The sequence below is a fragment of the Oncorhynchus tshawytscha genome, linkage group LG16 (assembly GCF_018296145.1).
Source record: "Oncorhynchus tshawytscha isolate Ot180627B linkage group LG16, Otsh_v2.0, whole genome shotgun sequence".
Taxonomy (NCBI): Eukaryota; Metazoa; Chordata; class Actinopteri; order Salmoniformes; family Salmonidae; genus Oncorhynchus; species Oncorhynchus tshawytscha.
The window spans coordinates 24,784,173-24,812,086 of record NC_056444.1 but is presented as its reverse complement, the minus strand read 5'-3'; the positions used below and the strand labels follow the sequence as shown (position 1 = coordinate 24,812,086).

Genomic DNA, 27,914 nt, shown 5'->3' with positions numbered 1-27,914 from the left:
GAGCATCCTGGCTGGTTGCATCACCGCCTGGTATGGCAACTGCTCGGCATCCATCCGTAAGGCACTACAGAGGGTAGTGCATTGCACCCAGGACTTCACTGGGACCAAGGTTCCTGTCATCCAGGACCTGTATACTAGGCAGTGTCAGAGGAAGGCCCAAAAAATTGTCAGACTCCAGTCACCCAAGTCATAGACTGTTCTCTCTGCTACCACACGGCAGTCGGTACTGGAGTGCCATGTCTAGGTCCAAAAGGCTCATTATCAGCTTCTACCACCAGGCCATAAGACTGCTGAACAATTCATCAAATCCCCCCCCTTTGTTTTTACACTGCTGCTACTCACTGTTATTATCTATGCATAGTCACACTACCCCTACCTACAAATTACCTCAACTAACCTGTACCACCACATATTGACTCGGTACCAGTACCTCCTGTATATAGCCTCGTTATTGTTATTTTGTTGTTACTTTTAATAAACATTTTACTTTAGTTTATTTAGTAAATATTTTCTAAAACTCTTTCTTGAACTGCATCTTTGGTTAAGGGTTTGTAATTAAGCATTTCACAGTAAGGTTTACACCTGTTGTATTTGGCACATCTGACATAACATTTTATTTTATTTGACTAGGTGTATTGATACACCATCCAAAGTGTAAATAATAACTTCAACATTCTCAAATGGATATTCCATTTATGCTTTTCTTTGTGGGGTACAGAGATGAGGTAGTCATTCAAACATCATGTTAAGCACTATTATTTCACACAGTGAGTCCATGCAACTTATTATGTGACATTTTTACTCCTGAATTTATGCTTGCCATAACTTTGGGGTTGAATACTTATTGACTCAAGACATTTCAGCTTGTCATTTTGTATTCATTTATACACATTTCTAAAAACATAGTTCTACTTTGACATTATGGGGTATTGTGTGTAGGCCAGCAATGACAAAATCTCAATTGAATCCATTTTCAATTCAGGCTGTAACACAACAAAATGTGGAAAAAGTCAAGGGGTGAGAATACTTTCTGAAGGTATTCACACCGTAATAGAAGAAGGTCACCAGAAGCATATTGTAAATGGATAAATACTGTCAGCTGCAACTGTGATAAAGCCTGTTAGAACAGTGTATATTTTGCATTTGTGAAATTATTTTGATGTAATATGAAAGTAAAGGGCTTTATGTTTCTAGAACCATATTGCAATTGAGAATCAATTCGAGTTTAGAAAGAGTTTTTGGGTGCCAGAGCCAGTCTACCTCTGAAACTAACATATACGGTCATTGGACCTTAAGGAGTAAGAGTAGGCTCCTCGAGAGAACATTCTTGGGCAAGTCATGAGAATACTCCTTGTTGTTATCTGTGACAACCAGCTCAGTTTTTCTTTATCTGTAACAGACTGATGAGGTAAATTTCCCTTTGCTTCTTGAATGTCCTATATCTTGAAAACTTGACTGTTGAATTGCAAAACATTTTGTAACTGTCTCAATAGTAGACTAATGAAAAAAATATCAAAAGATAATTGTTTTGTAGATTTTTTCCTTTTAAAGGGCAATTCCATCACTTTTGAACCTTATTGGTTATCTCCATCACAAAACAAATGTCTACATATTTGAAAACGGCACATTTTCTATGTTTTGTGTAAAAAGAAAAAAAGTTATACATCATGCGAAGCCAGAACCCTCCCTCTTTCTAGAAACTCATTGCAGGTTTTGAAAACACTTTGCTCTTAATCCTACCCCGTGATGACTCAGAGAAGCATTTTATAGGATCTTTCTTCTCATAGAAATGCTCTTTTTTCCGATATGTAGACACTGGTTTGGTGCGAGGGCCATAACTTTGAGTTTTAGTGAGATCCGGAAGGAATAACTTTAAAAAATATTTGTTTGAAGTTCATTTACTGCATTGCTATACAACAACAAAAGAACACGTTTCAATGCTATTTGGAGAACAGCAAACACAAGAAAAAATCACCCCAGCCATTATCACCTTGGCTGCTCTAGATGAATTCACTTCAGTCGATTTACAAAAAAACACAAAGCCCATCTATACAATTGTAATGTTATACCCTTGAAAGGGGGGAAATATGATAAATGATTCACACTGACATGTAGCATCAGCGACGAAACAAAAACATGACATTTTTAGGACTCTATTGTTTGCATTTTGATTGCATTTTAATGTCATCCTATAGGGAAGATGTTCATACTGAAACGTATCTTTTTTTTATGTTCCTAACATGTTTGATGAGATTAGTGCAGAATTTCTCAGGGGACCACAAATGGGGCCCAGACCCCAAGTTTGGGAACCACTGTACCAACCTCGCTCTCTGTGCTTGCTTCCCCTGTCTCTCTCTGCTTTAAAAAAAATATCTATATTTATTTCACCGTTTATTTAACCAGGTAGGCCAGTTGAGAACAAGTTCTTATTTACAACTGCGACCTGGCCAAGATAAAGCAAAGCAGTGCGACAAAAACAGAGTTACACATAAACAAATGTACAGTCAATAACACAATAGAAAAATCTATGTACAGTGTGTGAAAATGTAGAAGAGTAGGGAGGTAAGGCCATGGAGGTGAAATAATTACAATTTAGCATTAACACTGGAGTTGTCGATGTGCAGATGATGATGTGCAAGTAGAGATACTGGGGTGCAAAGGAGCAAGAGGATAAGTAACAATATGGGGATGAGGTAGTTGGGTGTGCTATTTACAGACTAGCTGTGTCTGCTCTGACAGCTGGTGCTTAAAGTTAGAGAGGGAGATATAAGGCTTCAGTGATTTTTGCAATTCGTTCCAGTCATTGGCAGCAGAGAACTGGAAGGAAATGCGGCCAAAGGAAATGTTTGGCTTTGGGGATGACCAGTGAAATATACCTGCTGGAGCGCATGCTATGGGTGGGTGTTGCTATGGCGACCAGTGAGCTGAGATGAGGCGGGGCTTTACCTAGCCTAGACTTATAGATGAACTGGAGCCATTGGTTTGGCGACGAATATGTAGTGAGGGCCAGCCATCGAGAGCATACATGTCGCAGTAGTATATGGGGCTTTGGTCACAAAGCGGATGGCACTGTGATAGACTACATCCAATTTGCTGAGTAGAGTGTTGGAGGCTATTTTGTAAATGACATTGCTGAAGTCAAGGATCGGTAGGATAGTCAGTTTTACGAGGGTATGTTTGGCAGCATGAGTGAAGGAGGTTTTGTTGCGAAATAGGATGTCGATTCTAGATTTAATTTTGGATTGGAGATGCTTAATGTGAGTCTGGAAGGAGAGTTTACAGTCTAACCAGACACCTAGGTATTTGTAGTTGTCTACAAGTCAGAACCGTCCAGAGTAGTGATGCTAGTCGGGTGGGAGGGTGCAGGCAGCAATCGGTTGAAGAGCATGCATTTAGTTTTACTTGCATTTGAGAGCAGTTGGAGGCCTCGGAAAGAGTGTTGTATGGCATTGAAGCTTGTTTGGAGGTTTGTTAACACAGTGTCCAAAGAAGGGCCAGATGTATACAGAATGGTGTCGTCTGCGTAGAGGTGGATCAGAGAATTACCAGCAGCAAGAGCGACATCATTGATATACACAGAGAAAAGAGCCGGCCCGAGAATTGAACCCTGTGGCACCCCCATAGAGACTGCCAGAGGTCCAGACAACAGGCCCTCTGATTTGACACACTGATCTCTAGCTGAGAAGTAGTTGGCGAAGCAGTCATTTGAGAAGCGAAGGCTTTTGAGTCTGCCAATAAGATTGCGGTGATTGACAGAATCGAAAGCCTTGGCCAGGTCGATGAAGACTGCTGCACAGTACTGTCTTTTATCGATGGCAGTTATGATATCGTTTAGGACCTTGAGCATGGCTGAGGTGCACCCATGACCAGCTCGGAAACCAGATTGCATAGTGGAGAAGGTACGGTGGGGTTCGAAGTGGTCGGTGATCTGTTTTGTTAATTTGGCTTTCGAAGATTTTAGAAAGGCAGGGCAGGATGGATATACTGTAGGTCTGTAACAGTTTGGGTCTAGCGTATCCCCCTTTGAAGAGGGGGATGACCGTGGCAGCTTTCCAATCTTTGGAGATCTCAGACGATACGAAAGAGAGGTTGAATAAAAAAATAATAATAATCAAAGCAAATTTTATTGGTCATATACACATGGTTAGCAGATGTGATGTTCACCCATAACTGCGTGGCCATGCACACCTGGAACTCAATCATCGAGTTTGCAGCCGACACTACAGTGGTAGGCTTGATTACCAACAATGACGAGAGCCTACAGGGAGGATGTCAGGGCCCTCGGAATGTGGTGTCAGGAAAATAACTTCACACTCAACGTCAACAAAACAAAGGAGATGATCGTAGACTTCAGGAAACAGCAGAGGGAGCACCACCCTATCCACATCGACGGGACAGTAGTGGAGAAGATGGAAAGTTTTAAGTTCCTCGGCGTACACATCACAGACAAACTGAAATGGTCCACCCACTCAGACAGCATGGTGAAGAAGGCGCAACAACGCCTCTTCAACCTCAGGAGTCTGAAGAAATTTGGCTTGTCACCTAAAACAAACTTTTACAGATGCACAATCGAGAGCATCCAGTCGGGCTGTATCACCTCCTGGTATGTCAACTGCTCTGCCCATAACCGTAAGACTCTCCAGAGGGTAGTACAGGATGCACATTTCTGTTTGAAAAAGCTAGCCTTCGCTTTCCTAACAGACTGAGTATATTGGTTCCTGACTTCCCTGAAAAGTTGCATATCGCGGGGGCTATTCGATGCTAATGCAGAACGCCACAGGATGTTTTTGTGCTGGTCAAGGGCAGTCAAGTCTGGGGGGAACCAAGGGCTATATCTGCTTCCTCCTGCATGCATCGCAGCCTGCCTCAGCCTCTCCACTGAGCTCCACATCACCATCTGTCTCAGTAGCATACTCTCTGTAAAGTTTGCTTCTTAATTCATCCTTCTAGCTGGCTAAGTAATACTAGCCAGAGCCCTTCAACATTACTGTAATAGAGGTGTCTGTCTTCAGATACCCACCTGACTGAAATATCTATAAGTGACTATTTACTACTTGTGCACTCATTCTCTGAGAGTCATTTTTTGTTTGTTTGGGATGTCTGTAGACACATTAGGAGTCGTGGGACGGTTTTAAAATGACATTTTGTCTGGCATCTTGCAAAACATAGTCGCTTCTAGACTATTTGTCTATTGAGCCGACTGTGATCTTGGGTAGTTCGTTTCCCTCTACCTGTGCCGCGAGAGTGCGTAGTTAGCCGTTTAAAAGAGTGGTGAATGTGCTGCTAAAAAGGCAAATCAGGGGACGCAGGCGACCATAATAAACAAACCACTGTTCATGATTCCACTCTTTTGCAAAGAGGCAGGTGAGATTAGAACTCAAAAATATGAGCATTCTGAGCTTTGATCAACGCTGGGAGCAATATTTAGATGTTGACCCGTAATTGTTTTTCTTTATTTTGTACTTTGTTACAGCCTGAATTCAAAAATATTTTTTTTTACCCATCTACACACAATACGCAATAATGATAAAGTGAAAACATGTTTTTAGAAATGTTGGGAAATGTATTGAATTTTTTGCACATATGCAGAAATATGTCATTTTAAATAAGTATTCGCACCGCTGAGTCACTACTTTGTAGAAGGACCTTTTGGCGGTGATTACAACCTTGAGTCATCTTGGGTATGACTGTATCAACTTTCACATTTGGATTTGGGGATTTTCTTCAATACGCACTACCCTCTGTGGTGCCTTGCGGTCAGAGGCCGAGCATTTGCCATACCAGGCAGTGATGCAAACCGTCAGGATGCTCTCGATGGTGCAGCTGTAACATTTTTGGGGATCTGAGAACCATTGCCAAATCTTTTCAGTCTCCTGAGGGGGAATAAGTTTTGTCGTTCCCTCTTCACGACTGTCTTGGTGTGCTTGGATGATAGTGGGAAGAGTTTGTTGGTGATGTGGACACCAAGGAACTTGGTGGAGCAGCTCTCAACCTGCTCCACTACATCCCCATCGATGAGAATGGGGGTGTGCTCAGTACTAATTTTCCTGTATTCCACAATAATCTCTTTATTCCACTGTTGTCATCAGCAAACTTAATGATGGTGTTGGAGTTGAGCCTGGCCATGCAGTCATGAGTGAACAGGGAGTACAGGAGGGGACTGAGCAAGAACCCCTGAGGGGCCCCCATGTTGAGGATCAGTGTGGCGGATGTGTTTTTACCTAGCCTTACAACCTGGGAGTGGCAGGTCAGGAAGTCTAGGATCCAGTTGCAGAGGGAGGAGTTTAGTCCCAGGGTCCTAAGCTTAGTGATGCGCTTTGAGGACAATATGGTGTTGAACGCTGAGCTGTAGTCAATGAATAGCATTCTCACATAGGTGTTTCTTTTGTTCAGGTGGGAAAGGGCAGTGTGGAGTGCAATAGAGATTGCATAATCTTTGGATCTGTTGGTGCATTTTTCAAATTGGAGTGGTTCTAGTAGGGTTTCTGGGATAATGGTGTTGTGAGCCATGACCAGCCTTTTCAAAGCATTTCATGGCTACAGACGTGAGTGCTTACGGGTCGGTAGTCATTTGCGCAGGTTACCTTAGTCCCTGTCCCCAAGAATACTATGGTGGTCTGCTTGAAACATGTTGGTATTACAGACTCCGACAGGGAGAGATTGAAAATGTCAGTGAAGACACTTGACAGTTGGTCAGCGTATGCTCTGATTAAATGTTCTGGTAATCCGTCTGGCCCAGTGGCCTTGTGAATATTGGCCTGTTTAAAGGTCTTACTCATATTGGCTGCGGAGAGCGTGATCACATAGTCATCCGGAAAAGCTGATGCTCTTATGCATGCTTCAGTGTAACTTTCCTCAAACCGAGCATAGAAGTTATTTAGCTCGTCTGGTAGGCTTGTGTCACTGGGCAGCTCTCGGCTGTGCTTCCCTTTTGTAGTGTGTAATAGTTTGCCAGCCCTGACACATCTGACAAGCATCGGAGCCTGTGTAGTAGGGTTCAATCTTAGTCCTGTATTGATGCTTTGCCTGTTTTGATGGTTCGTCGGAGGGCATAGCAGGATTTCTTATAAGGTCCTTGAAAGCGGCAGCTCTACCATTTCGCGTTGTGTGAATTTTGCCTGTAATCCATGGCTTCTGGTTGGGGGTCTGTACGTACGGTTACTGTGGGGACGACGTCCTCAATGCACTTATTGATAAAGCCAGTGACTGATGTGGTGTACTCCTCAATGCCATCGGAAGAATCCCAGAACACATTTCAGTCTGTGCTAGCAAAACAGTCCTGTAGTTTAGCATCTGCTTCATCTGACCACTGTTTTTATAGACTGAGTCACTGGTGCTTGCTTACATTTTTGCTTACATTTTTGCTTGTAAGCAGGAATCAGGAGGACAGAGTTATGGTCAGATGTGCCAAATGGAGGGCGAGGGAGAGCTTTGTACTCGTCTGTGTGTGGAGTAAAGTTGGTCTAGAATATTTTCATTCAGGTTGCACATTTAACATGCTGATAGTAATTTGGTTAAACTGATTTAAGTTTCCCTGCGTTAAAGTCACCGGCCACTAGGAGCGCCGCCCCTGGATGAGCGTTTTCCTGTTTGCTTATGGCGGAATATAGCTCATTTAGTGCGGTTTTAGTTCCAATCTCGCTCTGTGGTGGAATGTAGACCGCTACGAAAAATACAGATAAAGTCTCTAGGTAGTTAGTGTGGTCTACAGCTTATCATGAGATACTCTACCTCAGGCAAGCAAAACCTTGAGACTTCCTTAGATATCGTGCACCAGCAGTTGTTTACGCAAATGAATAGGCCCCTGACCCATGTCTTACCAGAGGCTGCTGTTCTGTCTTGCAGATAGTGTATAATTTGCCAGTTGTATGCTAATGTCGCCGTTCAGCCACGACTCGGTGAAACACAAGATTATACCGTTTTTTTAATGTCCCATTTTGAAGGATATACGTGCTTTCAGTTCGCCATATTTATTTTCCAGTGATTGAACGTTCACTAGCAGAACGGAAGGCAAGGGCAGATTAAGTCACTCGTCGCCTGATCCTCACAAGGCACCCTGATCTTTTGCCTCAATCTCAGTTTCCTTCTCCAGCGAATCACGGGGTTTGAGCCTGGTCGGGTGTCTGCAGTATATCCCTCGTGTCCGACTCCTTGAAGAAGAACTCCTCGTCCAATTTTGAGGTGAATAATCCCAGTTCTGATGTCCAGAAGCTCTTTTCAGTCATAAGAGACGGTAGTAGCAACATTATGTACAAAACAAGTTACGAACAACGTGAAAAAACGAACAAAATAGCAGGATTGGTTGAGAGCCAATAAGACCGCAACCCTACCCTCCGGCACCATCATCTGTACACATAGGTTGACAATACACAGGTTGACAAAAAATGTGGCTCAATTCAGTTGTTTCAGAGTCCCGCAATAAGAGCTACGACACTAATGTTCTCTGGGTGTCACTGAGTAGACTGATACCCCATGTCATTGATACACAATCCATAGGTAAGGCTGTACAGTGAAATAAGTATGCCCCCAATGCAATTCTAAAGTATAATACATCCAGTGTGATTTCAACAGTTTTTTGTCAAATTAACAAATTGTCTTTTGTTGATTTTATCTAACAACATTCCGACCTTGTTTAGCATGATCTATTCAATTATGGCGTAATTATACTATTTGTATTAATTTGCATTACTGTCGATGACATACTTTTATTTTGAAGGCTAACCGCAAAGTCCACTATTGTGGCTAATCCTTATTGTGGCTAGCTTCACATAGATGGGTCCGACCACCATTAATCAAATAAGAACTGTCTTATAAATTCTGGTTATTTTAGATGATTACACCTAGCTATATAGTTAGCAAACTATAGCTACTAAAACAGATTGTTGTTTTGCTATGTTTTTGGGGAAGAACATTCTTTGCATCCATGCGCTAGCAAGGTTTTTTTATTGACCAGCACTGTGGGTGCGCGAGACAACTTTACCAGCATCATAGCATACGTATCGATGAATCGTTATGACATATGCAGTGTAATCAATGTGTAACAACTACCTAAAAGTATAAACGCGTTAAATTAAAATGTTAAAATGTGACATGCAGTCATATTCAGGTCCTGATTGGTCGCCAAGCTTAATTGACACGTGAAATGTTATTTGACACGCAAAGACCCAAACGGCGTTCCATAGAATGAGAAATCCTGGTTGAGAATGAAACGACTGAACAAATGAACAATGAAACAGCACAGCAAGTAAATGAAAGAAATATAGGTTTTGATGATGTTTTACTGGTAATGGGGATATACGTAAATGCCAAGAAAATATATTTTTGTTCTCTCTGTGTGTGTGTGACATTTTTATTTAACTAGGCAAGTCAGTTAAGAACAAATTCCTATTTACAATGCCGGTCTACCCCAGAAGACGCTGGGCCAATTGTGCGCCGTCCTATGGGACTCCCGATCACGGCCGGATGTGATACAGCCTGGATTCGAACCAGGGACTGTAGTGACACCTCTTGCACTGAGATGCAGTTTCTTAGACCGCTGCGTCCGTGTGTGTGTAACTATTTAACTGTACTAGAATGCTTAAAAGGCCATTAAAATGTTAGATATCGGTATTGTTTTTTTTTTGGAAAGGAAAATATCGGTATCGGCCAAAAATGTCATTAGTGCATCACTAAAACGAACCATGGCAGAGCTAGTGCCTGCAAAAAGACGCCATTACTATTGCTCTCTATTGGACACACCAAACATTTTTTCACAATGAGCAATCGATTTGAATTTATACAGTTAGAAATTCCTTGGCTTTTAAAGACTGCAAAAGGCATAATTGGCTGACCTTAAATCAAATGCTAGTGTAAATGCTAGTGTAATTATTGATATGACTGTGAGCGTGGACCAAACAAAGTAAGGTGAAGGTGAAAGACTCCTTGCATATCTCCAACCACAATGGCTATTGTGATGTTATAAATACTGGGGTAATCCTCCAGCATAATAGGTAACATTTGGGCTTAGATTAAGTAACATGTAGACAATCAAATCGGTGCAATAGCAGGAGTATAAGGGGAGACATTAGCCCAATTAGGCCTAATGGAATGCCCATACTGTGCAAGGATGGCGATAGGCCACATCCTCACACAACTGTAAATCGGAAGTCCACTAACATTTTCCTCTTCCCACTCTTTCTTTATGAAGTGCCTTCAAATAAAGTCAATATGGTTTTCCATCCTCTCTGGTGCCATACTGTAGGCCTATGTGTAAGCTATTGAGTAGCCTAAGAATCATTTTGTCTTTTGGAAAAAAATAATTAAAAAAAATGTTTTTAAAATTGCAAGCTAGCTAAGAACCAGAATAAGCATAGGTCTACCCATGACCAAAAATGCCATTAGTCGTTACCGTATGTTGTATGACCCTGAACTCTCATACAAACTCCATCTTCATAACCTTCATTATAACCTCTGTATTGTCTTGTCTTTCCAGATGCCGGGTCCACATCTCCTGTTAGTGGTGGTGGCTGTGTGTTTAATAAAGACGGCCTCTGGCTTCGCCAATGGAAAAGTGTCTCCTGCGTGCGGAGATATGACACCACAGCATGGCCATGACTCCAGCTCTAAACCTGCCCCTTATAACATCACCCTGGACAAACCCACATTCCGCCCTGGTGACCATATCACAGGTAGCCTACTATATATTTGTTTCTGGTTTTATATAGGGATATCAACATTAGTGTTCACATCGGTGTAAATGTGTCCAAGTTAACAAAATAGCTCATTCTCATCCATATTCCCTGGAATATTTCAAAGAGCATATTTAACTGAAAAAGTTTAGTATTCTAGAAACCATCTCCTGCCAGTGTGCCGTTGAGCAAGTAAATTAACCCCAAAACTGCTCCCGGGGGTGCTGCACTGTGTCTTACCCATTCCTCCTACCTCTTTGTGGGTGTGTGTATTTGTGTGTCTCGGGGGGGGTTGGGACAATTGAAAAATGAAAATGTCTTGAGTTTTTTACTTTCTATTAACAGTGACCTTACGGGTTGTTCCCACATCTGGAAGCATCTCCTTCAAAGGTTTCCTGATTGAAGCGAGGGATGCTGGGAACCCGGACGGTCCGGCTGTTGGATCATTCAGCCTCCTCAACCCTTCTGAGTCACAGCTCCTACATTGTGGCCACACACAGGTAGAGATGATGTTACCCGACCTCAATTATATACTACATGATTGCTGGAAACACAAGCTAAGTATTGTAAAGCTCTGGCTGTCTGGAATTACTATTCGGTTGCGTTTGAATATCATGCCGTCCTCAACCACCTTCACCAGCCATATCATTAGTAAAACAGACAAGATGCTACTTGTCTCAGCCACACACCTCCAATGGAGTTAGTACTGTGTAAGAGAAGTTTATTGTATGATAAGCAACCCTGTCATTTTGAAGGGATCTGCAGTAAGCCACACCAGCAAATCCAAGAAGACAGAGATACAGGCCGTGTGGGAGGCTCCAAAAAACCCCCCATCCGGTGTCCAATTTATGTGCGTAATTATCTCCTTTATTCTCATTATGCCAATCGCTAAATGTGATATTCTTCCATTCTATTGCTAAGGTGTTGTTGATGCTGTACTGAATCAATGCTGACAGCTATGTAAGTTGCTGTGGATAAAAACAATCGTCTGCTAAATGACTTAATAATATCATTATATTGTTCTTTCAGGGCCACAGTGGTGCAGAAGTATAAAGTCTACTGGGTGCAGATCCCAGGGCCGGTGGTGTCTCTGAATGGGGCGACTGGGGTTCCACCACCAAACCCCACCCCCACCACCACTACTGCTGCTGTGACCACAACTCTGTCTGCGCTGACCAGACCTGTGAGTCACTCACCACCAGGATTGTCTCTAAGTATAGAGAGAAGAGACTGAGGATGAATCAGCATAATGTTTACGCTGACCGACAGGCTGTGGATGATGATTATGTGTGGTGGTGATGGAGAATTGAACCCTCTCCCTCTCTTCCTCAGTTCAGCTCAGAGGGTTGTGGTAGGAGTAAGTCCTGTCTGCGTGACCCTGTGGGATGCGACCCAGGCAGAGACCCCCTGTGCTTTTTCCTCTCCTTCACTCCAGAGGCGCGGACTGTGCTGTTTGAGCTCAGTGGACCAGCTGATGGATACCTGTCCTTCGCCTTGTCGCTGGACAAATGGATGGTTGGTATGACCCCAGAAAGACTACCAAAGAAGTATTCTATAATTTATCCACTTGGAGCTAGTGTGGACTTAAATGATATGCCAAATCTCGGGCTACTATCTGTGGCATTTCAATATGGCATATGCACAGTGAGATTTGTTTTATGAAGCCTTACAATATAATTGTAACTCATTTGAGTTTTGTATTTATGTGTAGGGGAATGATGATGTATACCTGTGTGTGAGAGATGGGGACAGTGTGGACATCAATGCTGCATATGTCTCTGGCCGAGCTCATCCTGAATTGGCCTCTGAGGTATACACAATTTATGTTTTGCAAAGTTCTGATAAAAATATGAAATAATAGTTTTGTGAAATGTTTTTCTTTGTTATTTGTGTGTTGCTTGTTTGTTTTAGATGGTTGTTTCATAGATTGACCTCTATAGTACCTCACTGATCTTTGACCTATGACCTTTTGTGTTCTCTCCAGAATGTTCTTTCAGACACAGCTTGGCAGCTGGCAGATGGGGTCATTCAGTGTCGTTTCCGTAGAGACATACTCCTCCCCCGTCAGATTGAGAGCAGGTTCAGCCTGGACCAGAGCTACTTCCTGTTCATAGCCCACGGGAGGGCTGAAGATGGTATGACCATGTGTCTTTATGTAATGCTTTTCCTATTTGTTTACCAACTTTTGGTGTTATACTATAGTCTCATAGATATTATTGATTATTCCTATTGTGCCAGATATATTGTAGATGCTGGTACTGAACTTGACATCTACTGTGGCTAGATTAAACATTCCTGACCTCAACCCCTCATTGTTGACTCAGGTGTGGGCTAGGCTGTGCCAAGTGTTTTGAACGAGCTCACTGCTGTTTTGTACGTGAGATTTCTGGTTTAAGCTGTGATTATCTAGTACAGTAGTCATACCCGCCATATGTGTGAATCACGTGCCAATAATAAAACATTGGTAAATAGTTCCAACATCTATTTACCACAGTGCTTAACTGGCAGTGCTGGATCTAGTGATGGTCCCAGACATAGACATTATCTTCATCCATCCATCCATCCATCCATCTTAAGGTGTGATCTATAGACATGACCGGCAGCCTCTGATATCCACTCATCAGACAGTCATCACAGGTCTCCCCGAGAATCTAGCTGGCTCCAGGTCTCCCCTGCTCATTAAGTTCCATGGTAAGCCGGTAGTTTACAGAAAGATGAGCCTTTTATGACCTGCCTTGTTTGAATAGGAAGTGTTGCAACAAAGACACACATTTCATTACTTAATATAACACGCGTTTAACACTTAAGTTCCATACACTTGTTTCAGTATATGTCTGGCTCATACAAACACAGAGAACTAAGTGTGTATCCCTCTGTATCCCCAGGTGTGTTTATGCTTGTGGCCTGGATGACGACAGTGACCACAGGGGTCATCATTGCACGCTACTTCAAACACGACTGGCCAGAAACAAGACTATTTGGACGCAGGCTATGGTTTCAGGTACAGGCGGTTTGTTTAAAGTGTTTTGTCTTGATTAATATATTTGGTTAATTCTAAGGCTTGTTATCAGAGATGAGTTAGTGAAAGATAATGCTCAAACCACCATCTTTCTGAATTTCCTCCTGAAAACGAGTGTTATTTCAACCCTATTTTCACTATGGTGGTGATGATGTAGGATTTTGTGAATGTCTCTACAGGTGCACCGAGCCTTGATGACCTTGACCGTGCTCCTTACCTGTGTGGGATTCTCACTACCCTTCATCTACCGAGGCGGTTGGAGCAGGGTAAGACTGGAATACCTCCCTCGGTCATCACCACATGCTACACATCTGACAGTCAGTCACTCCATCTGTCTGTCTGTATTTCTGGCTGGCTGGCCATATATTGTGTCATTGTAATTTAGCTGCTTGAGTGCCTGTGTGTCTTAGAATCAAATTTATTTGAATGTCTGTCTTAGAACTGAATCATCACCACTCAGCTGTGTGTCATGTTCTCCATTTTCTCTCATGCTGCCTCCTCCACCAAGCTGTCTGTCTGCCTTAGTCATTCTGGCCCTGCTGGACAGAGAAGGACAAGAGCGAGAATGTTGAGTGCTGTATTTGAGCCAAGTAACCAATTATCACTGACTTACAAAGCTGAATAACTAGCATTACTTCAGCGTAAGCATGTATGGGAGAACAATAATTTGTTGGAGTGACATTGATCGATGGTTGAAATTATCTGCACCTGTTTATCTTTTTAAGGAAGGCTTTTTCAAACATTTGTCCACTTTGCGTCCTGCCAAAATATATATTTTCATTTTGGTGCTATTCCCCCCAGTGACCATTTAGAGGTCACCCTTCCCTTCAAGTGCTACAGAGTCAGCTGGAAGACCAATTTAGTATAACTGCCAAAAATTCCAAGAAATGTATTTTATTTTGAGGTTGACTGTATCTTGTGTGCCAAGTCAATTCCTGTTATTTACAGGGACTTCTGTACCCTGTATCCATCGAGTTGATCCTCTCCTCTCTTATCTTCCACTGTTGTTCAGAGGTTCCTGTAGTGTTGTTCTAGTGTTTGCTCAGATACCTATAGTGTTGTTCACCTCTACTGTGTCTAATTCTGTACTGTAATACTGTTGCTCTGCGCTGTCTCCATCAGCATGCCGGCTCCCACCCTTACCTGGGCTGTACTGTCATGGCTCTATCTTTTATCCAGCCTATCATGGCCCTCCTCAGACCCGCCACAGACTCCTCACGGTACAACCTAAATCCCCCTACAGTGATCCGTTTCTGAGATCCGTCAAACATGTTAGCTATCTATATTGTGTAGCAGGATCCAGGAATCAACTGTGCTGTATTTTACGGTCTTTCCACAGAAGGTACATATTCAACTGGATGCATTTGGGAACAGGCACTATTGCACGGGTACTTGCAGGTTAGAGATAAATCTTAATCTTAACAATGTTGACATGATGATGAAGACGATTATTATCTTGATATACGGATAATGATGCCAACAATAAAAGCAATGTTTAGTACAATGACTGCAACAGCAACAATGGTGTATCCAAACCTAGTGATTGCAACAACCTTCTGTACCCTGTCAATCATAACCCCAGTATCTCTCCTGTTGTAGTTGTGGCCATCTTCCTGGGTATTCAGCAGCAGGCCTTGCTTCTCCCTGGCCCCTGGTCCACTGGTGTCCTGGCAGGCTGCGTTGTCTGGGGAGTCCTGGTAGACCTGCTACTTGAGTTCCACAGTAAAGTAGTCATCGTAACAGGTTGGTTTCTTTTGATTTATTCAGGTAAATCTTTTTAAGAATTAATTATTATTGACAATGACAACCTTCTCCATGCTGTTCTTTCCTTTCCCACTTCCTATTATTTCCAACAATTGTTAACTTTTAATATGTCCCTGGTTCTGGAACTGCTGAATTAGACCTTATAACAATGTAATTATTTGACTGTTTAATAATCAATGTTGTTTTGCTTGGAGGGAACAAATCAATTACACAGTCTGATTCCATTAAGCATAGAAGAGAATTGAAAAAACAAATTGTTTGGTGCGTGGGCAGGAATGCTAAGCAGGTTTAAATGTCAACAAAAAAAACACTAGTCTTCATAACGACAGACTTGAGTATGTAAAATCATTTTTCACTTGTTGAGATGTCTTCCTTGATTACAGTTAATACGTATTTCTCTTACAGTAATGTGTGTATATAAGGTTTAAATTGTTATTAAATTGTTATTTTCAGGGATGTAGTTGTCACACAGAAAGCCAAATATCTCTATGTATTCTGAATACTGGAACTTTGTGGTAAATCTCTAACCTCTGTACAGGGAGGACTCTTGCTGAGGACGAAGAAAAGATTCTGGGTACTCACTCGGATAGTGAGAGACAGAGAAAGGTAAGCTTGAAATAAATGTATAAACTATATATGTTTTGGATATATTTTTGAGAAGTGTTCTTTTATAATAAGTTGGTCCACACTGATTTTATTTTTACTCCAATTTCTTTCAGGTATCTCGATTCAAAAAGATTGTCTTGGCTGTGTTCCTCGTGGGAAATGTTGGATTTTTGTCTGTTCTCCTAAACACAATAAGACATGTGTGACTGGGAATCACATACTCCTTGTTAGGGGTCATTGTAGACAATAATAGTATAGATTATGTATTACTTAATTAAGCCATGTTGCTCTTTTTTACACACTACTGCCATTTCCTTTTTAAGATTCCACTGAACATATTAAAACGTGTCCTTAAAAAATGGTAAATGGATGAACAACATTTGTATTTAAGAACTAAATCTGTCTGCTTATTTGAATAAATATGTTACATCATCTTAAGATACTCTATAAATCATTCCCCCTGTCATTAAAATAAAGACTTTTGAACAAATGTATTCATACGTGGTATTTATTGTTGCACTAATCTATTGAACACTTGCAGTAAGAATACAAGGAAAATCACCTGAAAACTAATGTAATAAAGTGGCCTCTCTCTCTTATTTTAGGTCATTTCCTTACACAATTTAAAATGCTAGCAAGCAATACTGGTGATTTTTGTATAAGCAAAACAGTAACAAGTAAGCATACAAACATACTTAATGAAACAATGTCAATTATTTTTTGTTTCATGAACTCTATTATCAGCGTTAAATGGCAATTCTCAAAAAATGGAGCTTGTTTAATACTCTGCCTCAATAATTATTTAAAAGCAGAAACATTTTCCTCCTTTGAAAATTGTAAACATCTGACATTTGTAGGGAAATGCACAATATAGAAATGTTTTTTAAATTTTATAAATAAGCTTTTTTTTTTTTTTTTACTCTTTTCCTTTTTGATTCTGGAAAGAGTATTTTATTTTAAACATGGAATCCGTAATAAGGGAAACGGCGCCACTGGCTGCCAATCGCCGTTATTGTTTTTAAAGTATCGCAAAAGGATGTGGTGGTTTCACCATTAAGGATTCCAGCTTTTAAGGGAATGTTAAAAATGTATTTCAATCAAACATGATTTCACATGGTGTATAATGTCCGTTCATCATATCTCAGATTTCAGCAACTGATTGAATATATTTTTTGATACAAGTTACATGTTATAGGATTGTATCATACAGTATGTTATATGCCCACACCAATATTTCTGGAAAACACAGTACGAAAGTACAATAAATATAAGCTTCTTTCCTTTAGCAAGACAATACACCAAAATATGTTTTCAGATTTTCTCACATTAAAATGTCATAAAATGTTAGCTTCTGTGGACTAAACATTACATTCATTTACATTCAGGCATCTTGGCGGGCGAACACACAATACTATTTCCTGGCACTTGGACCAGAGAATCGATAACATTACAGAAGCAGCAAGTGTGGTTAAATGTCGCAACATGAAACAAACATGAGTTTGCAGCACTGCATTAAGTCTATTAACTCAGCTGAAAGTGGACAGACAATATTTTCACCAGTGACTGCGGGTTGTACTCTGTTCTTCACTCGGCAAACTCCCCAGCCTCCCAGCGTAGCGCCAAGGCGCTCTTACGCCTTCCTCCGGCTCCATAAACCTCAGGAAACTGAGAGACAATCACCTGATTTGAGCTCCTGTGGCTTTCTTTCAATTATATTTATGCTTTACATCAAATGCGATATTGACACTCGACTACGGTAGTTGTATGATAACACAACCAGAATTTTGGTTCACTTACTCTGTGATCACAGGATAGGGCTGAGCGATCCATCTTGTATGCAGTTTTCATTGGTGATGATGGCGAAGACTTACACTTCAGTGGCGCATCAGCTGAAATATGGCCAAGACACAATGTTTTCAATTGGTTGATATTCATAGACAAAAGCACAATATGTTCTGGCTTAGTTTAAGAGTAGGGTCAGAAGTTCTTCCTGACCAAATATATGAGACAAACTTTGTATAAACTTACCTTCAAACGACAAGCTGTCCATGAGATTCTCGGCCACTAGGCCTGTGTTGTTGTACATCCCTTTCGGATAGATGTTCGCTCTTTCTTTCTTCAGCTCCTCTTCGCGCTGTTTCACCATCTTGATCTCCTCGTCCACCAATGACAGCTGGCTCCTGGAGCGCAGCTTGAAGAAGGGGTTGTTGAGGAACGTTGAGGAGCATTCCTGGCCCTGCTGCTCACAGGCCGTGTTCAGGCAGAACTCTGAGGCGCTCCTGATGATCAGGTTGGATGTCTCTAGGATGATGAAGTTGGCATTGGAGGTTTCATCCGAGTGCCACTCGTTAGCTCTGGAGGTGTCTCTGGCGCCATGTCTTGGACTTCCTTCCGGTTCTAGTATAATGATGCTGTTGGCAGGCAGATCGTGTTTCAGTGGCCCCTTTGCCGGCGAAGACGTAATAATGAATGATGGAGTAGTTTTGGATCTGGGTATGTTGCAGATGCCGTCCTCCATACTCTCAAATGTCTTCCTCTTTTCGTCAACCTCCTGACATAGCTTTGCTGGGAGCAAGATGACTGGCTTGGCATTTGTCTGAGCACATTCTGTAGGTTTCGTCCCATTGGAGAAACCCCTGTCCCGCTTAAAGCTGTCTTCTCTCTCCATGGCCAGGCGGATCTCCCTCTCAATGGAGGTCTCTGGGAATTCTTCATAAGGGGACCTGTAGCTGGAATCGCCCAGGCCTGAGTCCTCTGAGCAGGGGCTAAACTGGGTGTGGGGATACTCAGCTCCACCCATAGCCAAATTCTCTAGGCTCGTATCTCTCGTCTTGGGCCTGTCAATGTTCCTGACTGGAGTGTACATGAAGCTGTGGCTCCCCATGAGGGGCCCACACTGCTTTGTGGTGGGTGACAGCACCAAGTTCTTGGTCTGCTCTTCCATCTCCCTCCACTGTTTCCGGGCCAGCTGGAAGTCCACATGCTCTGTGCTGACGTTCTCACTCTTGGTCTCCTGGATAACGCAGAAGTCCTTTGGAAGCTTCTTGTTGGGATCTGCCTTGCAAGATGTATTGTGCCTTGAACCATTGCCATTTCCCTCCTCGTCTTCAGAGATTTTGGACAGACTTTGGAGCAGTGCTGCAGGGTTATATGTCACTTCTTGTGCAATACCAGTGAGGTAATCTGGTTGCTCCAACACTTCCAGTTCCTCTTCCTTTGGTATCTTCACTTGAACTTCCTCCTCGTTATCGTCATGGTTGTCAACGTTTTGCACTTCAACCTTTTGGACGAAGAGATCCTGTGCACTCAGTTGGAGGCTATCCAGATAGTCATCATCGTCCTCATGGTTGATCGAGGAGGAAAATATTGCCCTCCATTTATTTGCTCCATCTTCACTCTCATCGTCTGAAGAGGCCTCTGCTATCTCAACACGCAGGCATTCATCCACCTCGTCTGGGTCCAGACCATGACAGGACTCGTTGGAGACATCCGACAGAACCTCCTCTCTGATGTACTGTTCTAGTAAAGACTCCTCTGGGACATCACTGATGTAGTTTTCTAATGGGCCATATTGAATCTCTTTTGTGTCTTTATCCTCACCATCTTCATCATCCTCTGGGTTGGACACAGTATCTTCAGGCTGTTCTAGTTCTTGGGTGTCCTGTCTCTTACGATGAGCTTCGTTCTCATACACACTGTCAACACTTGACGGTGTGTCAGAGACAGACGAAGTGATGGATTCATTTCGGTTGAGTTCTTCATGGCTAGACAAAGCCTCCTTTCGAAACGGGTTACCTGTGCAGAGCCCGTTTCCTAAGCCGTCAAGCTCATCGATCATACTAGCCGGTAAATCTGCTAGAATTTCTAGCAACGCTTTCTTTCCTATGGATTCTAGTGAGTCAGCCTCTAAACAGACTTGTTCCTCTTCTGTTCCTCCTAAGCCCTTTTTGTTTTCAGTTGAGTCAGTGAGCGAGAGTTCCTTTTCATAGGCAATTACGCTGGTCATCTCCGTTTGTTCACTGGTCTCCATGGTTACTGCCTTCGAGAAGGATCTGGGTTCGTTTGGATTGTGATTCTGAGGGTTACTGCAACCTTCGTTCAGTTCTTTACCATCCGTCACACTTGCCACAGCGGTAGCTCTCTGAAAGAAATGAAAAGGTATTCACCCGTCAGTAAGGGAGATTGGGAATTGTTACAGTGTTACATGTTATTCCCTCACTGAGTGCAGTATCGCTGAGTTTGGCACTTTGTATATGAAAATCATTTTCTCTTTTCCCTCTGTAGCCTTTCTCTAGGCTTTAGATTGGTTTGTTCTTCCTCTCCTTCTTTCCCCCTTCTTACTTAGTTGAAATGTCTCTGTTATATTGTCCCCTTATTTCCCAAGTGATAGGTAAAGCCTTTTCTACACAGCTCAGCCAAACAATAGACCTTATTACAGTGACCTGTATATTACACAGAACAGACAGCAGATCATTTGTGAAGAGGTTTTGCTTGATTCTAGATCTAGGTAAAAGGGTTTGGTATTCACTCAGAAATATGTTCATAAAATGGCCAAAAAAAACATTCTACAGAGTCTATCTGAATCCTGTGGAACACATAAGAAACCAATCCAAGCAAATCCTATCTTTGTCCTTTCCCATCTATGGCCACTTTACAATTTGTACCAAACACATTGAAAACAAAACAGAGAGGATCACATGTAATTGCAGAGGGGTGGACTCATCAAAGTTGTTTGTTTACTATTGCAGTGAATTGACAAATTGGGTTAATCCACAGTGAGGCTGAACAAGAACACCAGTCGTACCAGCTGAATTAGATGGCTCTGGCTCCGGCTTATATAAGACTGCAGGATTGACTATCACCCACGCTGTGTGTGTGTGTGTGTGTGTGTGTGTGTGTGTGTGTGTGTGTGTGTGTGTGTGTGTGTGTGTGTGTGTGTGTGTGTGTGTGTGTGTGTGTGTGTGTGTGTGTGTGTGTGTGTGTGTGTGTGTGTGTGTGTGCGTGCGTGCGTGCGCGTGCGTGCGTGTGTGCGTGCGTGTTATTATACACTACTTCTGTTCTGTGTGTGTACACCCGCAGACCTCCCCCAGCATGCCCAGGGGTAGTGGTGTCCCCATGTCGCCGCTCAGCACCACCACCATGGGAGAGACAGGAAACTGACTGCTGATTGGTGTCATAACGAGGGAAAAACTTGGATAGAAAAACCGTGACAGGCTGAGCAGAACACACAACACATGCATTTCCAGTCAATTAACCTGAGGAAATGAATTCATTTGCTTTTAAAAATGTAATGATTCTTAAAAATGTTATAGTTGGAACTGTTCGTGGTGAATTTGAAATTTGTTCTGTGCTCTGAAATTACTGAAAATAAAACTATTTTCTCAAACAGTATTTACATGTCACATTTGTGATTTATGCTATCCACACTTTACTGTGTATCGTTTAGACTTTTTCTCTACGGATGGTGATTCATTATCACCTACTTTTCACACACCACACAGGGATTGATTAGATGCCAACACCAAAACTGACTGTTTCAGTGGAATATACAGCGTCTCCATGACGCCACGCAAGTCAGGTGTCTTGCTTTGATTTGATCAGGGAAACAGTGTTTTCCTTCTCATCTTAACTCCATCATTCCATCCACGGTTCTGCATCTATGACCGGACAAGCTAATCAAAAGCATCTCTTGTATCCTATCCGTTGTGTAAAATGTGTTGTACATCGTGAGGCTGTTTCCCAGACAAAGATTAAGCGTAATCCTGGACTGAAAAGCACATTCAATGGAGATTATCCGGGAAACTGCCACCTAAATGTTCAACCTGGGTCTTTGCCAAGCCCAACTCCAGAGAAAGGCTCACATCAAGCACTGAGCTGTGGCTTCTTTCACACCAAAGCTCGCAGTATTTAACAGCTCCAAACAGCAAGGACTGCCAACAGTCATTCATAATGAGACCATAATCCTCATCTATCCTATGACTTTCTTTACAACTGTCACTGTAGGCAAATTCCTTTGTGTTGTTATAGAGCTGTTGCTACAAAAAAACACTGTGAAACAAGATTTTAATTGTGACTGTTATTAGCTGTTATTGTCAGGATTGTTTTGTTTGGATGTTTTGACAATGTGTCAGACAAATCAAATCAAAACATATTTTGTGAAATAGCATAACATATTTATAACTTTATATTTCTTCTCCCTGTGAATGTGTTGAGATAATAGTTTAGTCATTCAAAATATTTCTTAGGTGGAATAATTTGGCAAGGCACAACAATATGATATCCTAACTCCATTGTCAGCTCAGCAACATCTCCCAGATATTTCTCTATCCCTGCTTTATCAGAACCAGATAGCTAGTTCAATGCAGTCTGTATTGTGTAGCTACAAACAACAGAGGTGATACAGGGCTTAAGGTATTTCCGCTGGTTGACAGCACCACTAACCTTCCTCTCTTTTCTTTCTGTCTCCGTCATCATTTTGAACCATCTAATCCCACACAAATGCAACACAAACATTCCTCTGCGACAATACAACGGGGCAAAGATGGATAAAACAAAGTTTCCTTCTGTCCAAGGTCTGAAATAGACACATCATCAAGCCAAACACAAAAAGCCATTAAGTCCAATCAAAAATAAGACAGAAGTGCTGAGCACCATGGCAACCCCCAGTAGTCATACCACTTAGCACACAGTTTGAGTGCACAAACTTCCACCACAGTCTCACAGGCTCTCAGGCATGAGCTGTCGTGTCTTAGTATCTGTATGCAATAAAACATGCAGCGTCAATGTGAGATTAGCATCAAGCACACAGAAAGAGAGACAGAACTGATGTGTTAGAACGGAACAGAACATCATAGCCATAGAAATATAATCAAATGCACATGACCCTATGGTACCTACCAGAAGCTTCCAACAGATGAGCCAGAAGGAGATCATCTTGATCTTACTGGTCCAGACAAATCAAAATACACTCTTCACAACAAACACCCAACATGGACTCTGAGTGACTGTGTGTGGTGCGATGGGAGAAATACCCAGCCTTATTGATAACTGATCAGAGGTGTTGATCAGTGAATGGTACCCATGTTGAAAGAACTAGAGGGGCACTCTATTGGCAGAAATGCCATTGTGATGAGGTTGATGCTGGAGATGGTTGTTCCTCAGGCTACTTCCTAATCACGGATGTGGCTACATGTTATGGTGGTGTCCTAGTGCACTCCCAGTCACTGAGTGGCCATTGAGTGCCCCTGTGTAATCCATGGACTTTTAGCAAGCCACTCAATAGGTGACCAAGGTCATGATGGCATTGATTTTAGCCTGAATGGTGGCATCATGGAGATATTTTCTGCAGGGAATGAGATTGAAAGCTCCATGTGACATTTGTGATGTGTTTCTGTTGTTGTTGTGTGTGTTCCCAGCTTGCGAAGCATCATCCAAATTACACATCAACTAAATGCCACGTTGAATTCTGAAGTCGCTTGCATGTGCGTCATTCGTAAGTGCCTGCAGGAGGCAGGATGCTTGGCAAGAAAGCTGTTGTACACTCTGCTTATTAGTTTCAAGGCTGTTCTCTATACAAAAGGAACAGTAGCTGTGAAGTTCAGGAACAGAACAGGCTCGGTGAAAAGAGACATGGTGTACGTGGGTGGGTTGGAAACATGGAGTATGACCAATGATGTATATAAACCCTGAATTGCTCATGCTATGTATTGGCCATTAAGAGGCTTTGTACTGACCAGTCGGATATATTGTCACTGGAATTCTACAGTATTTTGATTAAATGTTTAAAGTCAAAATTGTAAGTGTATTTAAGTATTTAGTTGTTTTAGTGGGGACAGTAACATTTAGTTTTCAAGTTTAACTCATATAATATAATTTAAAAGTATGCATTAATGTGTGTAATAGAATAAATGTGGCAAAAACTAATGTAGACATTAATAAATGCATTTAGCTTCCAAAATATTTGTACAATGACGGGGCTTCAACACAGTGCCCCCCTATGAGTCATCTAGTGTATGGAAATCATTGAGGATGACCTGAAGGAAACTAGTGTGATAGAATATTTCTAAGAAACCTTGAGCCCTGCAAGGTTTACATGTTCATCTCGTCCGATGTTAACATCTTGAAACACCCAACATTGACAACAAGAACATGAAGTCTGTCCTCTGGTGTTGATAGGTCAAATTCTCATGATTACAAACGTCAATAGTAGTGACATATTAATTTGACGGAAAAATGTGGTATAGTGATTTTTTGCCGGAGATTGTGTAACTAATAAATGTGGTGTGTTCCTGCACTTTTGAAAACACCCTACACTGCTAGCTTGTTCACCATTACAAACGTCAATAGTAGTGACGTTCTAATTGGATGGAACTACATTTGGAGCTTTTGTTGCTATGCACTGCTAGCTAGTGAGGGTGATGTCATTATCATTTGAATTTATCAACGGGACTTGATAGAGCTGTAAGAGTCACAGACTCTATAGTAGGAGGTTAGAAAGTGTGTGTGTGTGTGTGTGTGTGTGTGTGTGTGTGTGTGTGTGTGTGTGTGTGTGTGTGTGTGTGTGTGTGTGTGTGTGTGTGTGTGTGTGTGTGTGTGTGTGTGTGTGTGTGTGTGTGTGTGTGCGCACCTGGCTATCTCCCGGGCTGGAATGACTAAATGGAGTGGTGATGATGGAGGCCTCTTCAGCAACTCGCTATCTGCATAGTCAAGTACCTAAAACTCTTACCTCTACCTGACTCCCAGACAGCACAATGTAATGCATGTGTAATGAAATGCATGCCGTACATGCAAGGACACCTGCTGCTGCTTTCAGGCAAACACAGAGAGATGAGTTCTTATTCTTTTACCTTTGTCATTTGCAGTGCACTTGTGTGCATGTGACTTTTATGAAATTGACAAACAAATTCCTTCATTTTGATCTTGTTGATGTACCTGTAGCAGTTAGAGCGTTGGGCCAGTAACCAAAAGGTTGGTCGTTTTTATTCCTGAGCCGACAAGATGAATAATCTGTCGACGTGCCCTTAAGTAAGGCACTTAACCCTAATTGCTCCAGGGTCGCCGTTGATAATTGCAGACCCTGGCCGTGACACAGGGAGAGTTGGTATATGCAAAAATCACATTTTCAATTTACACAAGTATTAATAAACACTTGTACATGTGTGAAATAGGACAATTATAAGCACCCACCAAATAATTATTTGCAAATATAGAAAATAAATGAATAGAAAGGAGGATCTTTCCATTCAGAGGTTTTATGATCAAAGAAGAAGTTTTAGTAAAAGATCAAATGAAAACATTTGCAATCTCTTTCTACACACTTAAATTTAACCCCCAAAACCTCTCAAATGACCTGAATACATCAATACATTCAGCAAGGATTTAGTTTTTGGCTAATACAGTCCAAAGTGAAATATAAATATAAAATATGAGCATTTGAATATAATCCAAATGTATTGTCAGAACACCTTAATTTTGTTCAGAATGTAATAATATATTTCCGTTGTACCTGTGGCTGTGTTGTTTTTCTGTATTACAACAATTATACCGTCTTTGACCAACCTCAGCGGATCTATACCTAATCTAACGCACCGTCACACATTCACACACTGTAGCACACTCCAATTCAAGACCCACTTCTAGTCCACTATCTATATGATGCCCTTTCATCATCATAATCCTTTTAGACTTTTACAAGAGACAATTGCAGCAAACCAATACAAGTTACATCATGCAATAACAGTTCTGGTCTATAAAACCAGCTGGTATTTCTAGTCCCTGTCAGTACTCCGTACAAAGGAAAAACTCTTCTGTCTGTGTTATTGTTGCTGAGGTCCTACCTTATGCCAGTCCAGCAGGTGATTGTAGACTGGTTTTGGCTAGCAGTGTTAAGCTGGCGCTCTGTCTCTCTGTAGCCTCAGAGACTAGAACTCTGATTATGAATGTGTGTAGAGGGGAAGCAACCAATAGCAGAGCAGTGTGGATGGTGCAAAGAGATGGTCTCTCTCTCTCTCCTTTTCCCTTGCACACACACACACACGCACACTGTCGCATATTCATAAAGAGCGTACCCAAGACTTCTCTGCTGTGAGTAACGTTGCGAATGCTGATGTTTTGTACTATGATAACCCTGTGACGCATTTAGTCAAAACCAGGAAGTTACTGTTCAAGTTCTAATCTTTCCAACCTTCTCGGGTTTTCTTTCCTGAGGTTTGCCCAGTGTGCTGTAACTTGAACTGATGATTGCGTGTATTTCGAGTTCAGATATGCTTTTTTGACTATTTCAATTGATAACAATCCCTTCACTGAATGTATAGTCAATCAATGTACAAACTCTCAACCATAGAAATAACATGTTGATAAAAGTCTTTCTTATTCATTTTCTTTGGTTATTCAGATAACACATTTTTATTTTCCAATTTAGTATGCATAATATTACCAATGGCATTAATAATTCAGGAATGAATTCCTCATTGTAGATTTTGTAAAAGCACTGACAGCAGAAAAAGGTCGGTCACTTTGGCGTTAAAACACCTTCACAGCCATTTTAGAAATGATCAGCAAATGTCTTTGAATAAATATTGTTGCTGATTGAATACTACACCTAATAACTTTAACACAGGCATACCATAAATGCATGATTGACATACAGACATTTTCAATTTCACACATTCATAGACCATCTTGGCACTTCCATGATAATATAAATACAATTCTGATCATCTGTCTTGTCAGTGGTCTGTCTCTTAGAAGACGTCCTGTATCTGATGAGCAAAATAGTGTGTAGAAAAGGTCTGTTTCATAGGACCACTCTTTTCTGTTCCTTATTCTTCACAGAATAGTAACGTCAGGGACGGGTATCAATCACTTTGCCGGTTACACTTTTCCCCCTAGCTTTGCCATTCTCATTTTCAAAGCTGTGGATAAGAAAAATAGAAAATGTTTAAGTTCAATATTTTTTGACTGAATCTTGATTTTCACCTAAATTAAAGTCAATCATCCCACAAACCCAGTAATATAAAATGTTCTCCTGAAGGTTTCCATGGTATAAGAAGAACAACCTGTGTGAATATCCATATGTAATACTTGTGCATTGTCTTGCTGTCTCTAAGATTTCTTCTTTAGGAAAAACATTTTTAGGGTGGAAGGGATTTTTTCCATCGAAATTGTAGCTTATATAATGGTAAGAAAACGCTTATGTAAGTATTTCTTAAGCAAATACCACTTCATGTTCCTCAGCGTAAGTCTGGGCTTTTCAGATGGATTAGGAAGAAATACCCAACGACATGCTTGCCAATAGACACCCAAAAGAAAACAGCGTAGACAGAACATTACCTTGAACATGGAACACAGTTCAACATCTGTACCAATGCAACACAACAACGGAGAGTGAGTTTCAGGGAGGAGGAAAAACAAAAAACATTACTAAATGGTGACGTATAAATGATCACCCTTTGAAGTCAGGTAAATCATTATATTGAAAGAGTATTGTAGGATTGGTGGTATAAGTCAGTTAGTCAGCATTTTAGCCATGCTGTGAAATTGTAGTCTGAATTGACAAAGAGAGAACTGCAACCAGTGGATAGTATGACAAATTAGTTTTAATTAGTTTAGATTCAAAAGCAGACATTATGCAGAACAGTTAAGTTAGATAGCACACACATACATTAGAAATGACCAAGCACTTAATCTTATATAAAATAAAATAAACATCTCATTCGAGAAATGTAATGCCTTTCCTTACAAGCAGCAGCACCATCTTTGGCATTCAGTACACCTGTACCCAGAACATGACCAAGCAAATGTTGATGTGTTCAGCAGTACGGCCACTGGATGGAGCTAAAGTCTCAAAAAAACAAGTT

General features: G+C 41.5%; 2 protein-coding genes across 11 annotated transcripts in view; one reads left to right on the top strand and one right to left on the bottom strand.

Moving 5' to 3' along the window:
* Positions 1–16,550, top strand: part of frrs1b (ferric-chelate reductase 1b) — a 30,167-nt gene extending 13,617 nt beyond the window's left edge. For 4 of the 7 annotated variants that reach the window (XM_024374668.2, XM_024374666.2, XM_024374660.2 and 1 more), the window contains 15 exons: positions 10,472–10,667; positions 11,013–11,167; positions 11,423–11,517; positions 11,697–11,850; positions 12,000–12,182; positions 12,379–12,477; positions 12,652–12,802; positions 13,245–13,358; positions 13,553–13,668; positions 13,866–13,952; positions 14,809–14,906; positions 15,026–15,084; positions 15,286–15,429; positions 15,989–16,056; positions 16,170–16,550. In XM_024374668.2, the coding sequence (XP_024230436.1) occupies positions 10,472–10,667; positions 11,013–11,167; positions 11,423–11,517; positions 11,697–11,850; positions 12,000–12,182; positions 12,379–12,477; positions 12,652–12,802; positions 13,245–13,358; positions 13,553–13,668; positions 13,866–13,952; positions 14,809–14,906; positions 15,026–15,084; positions 15,286–15,429; positions 15,989–16,056; positions 16,170–16,262 (1,812 nt within the window). In that variant the 3' untranslated portion in view covers positions 16,263–16,550. Of the gene's footprint in view, positions 1–8,079; positions 8,182–10,471; positions 10,668–11,012; positions 11,168–11,422; positions 11,518–11,696; positions 11,851–11,999; positions 12,183–12,378; positions 12,478–12,651; positions 12,803–13,244; positions 13,359–13,552; positions 13,669–13,865; positions 13,953–14,808; positions 14,907–15,025; positions 15,085–15,285; positions 15,430–15,988; positions 16,057–16,169 lie in introns of all 7 variants that reach the window. The other 3 variants (XM_024374663.2, XM_024374665.2, XM_024374664.2) reach the window with 1 other exon arrangement.
* The window catches only part of palmdb (palmdelphin b), a 37,445-nt gene continuing 26,079 nt past the window's right edge, over positions 16,549–27,914 (bottom strand). The window contains exons 1-4 of one of the 4 annotated variants that reach the window (XM_024374658.2): positions 25,893–26,215; positions 18,085–20,197; positions 17,854–17,945; positions 16,549–17,721 (exon numbers count right to left, since the gene is read on the bottom strand). In XM_024374658.2, coding sequence (XP_024230426.1) covers positions 17,641–17,721; positions 17,854–17,945; positions 18,085–20,086 — 2,175 coding nt within the window. In that variant the 5' untranslated portion in view covers positions 20,087–20,197; positions 25,893–26,215 and the 3' untranslated portion in view covers positions 16,549–17,640. Of the gene's footprint in view, positions 17,722–17,853; positions 17,946–18,084; positions 20,198–22,953; positions 23,038–25,892; positions 26,216–26,416; positions 26,970–27,387; positions 27,414–27,914 lie in introns of those variants that run through there. The other 3 variants (XM_024374657.2, XM_024374656.2, XM_024374659.2) reach the window with 3 other exon arrangements.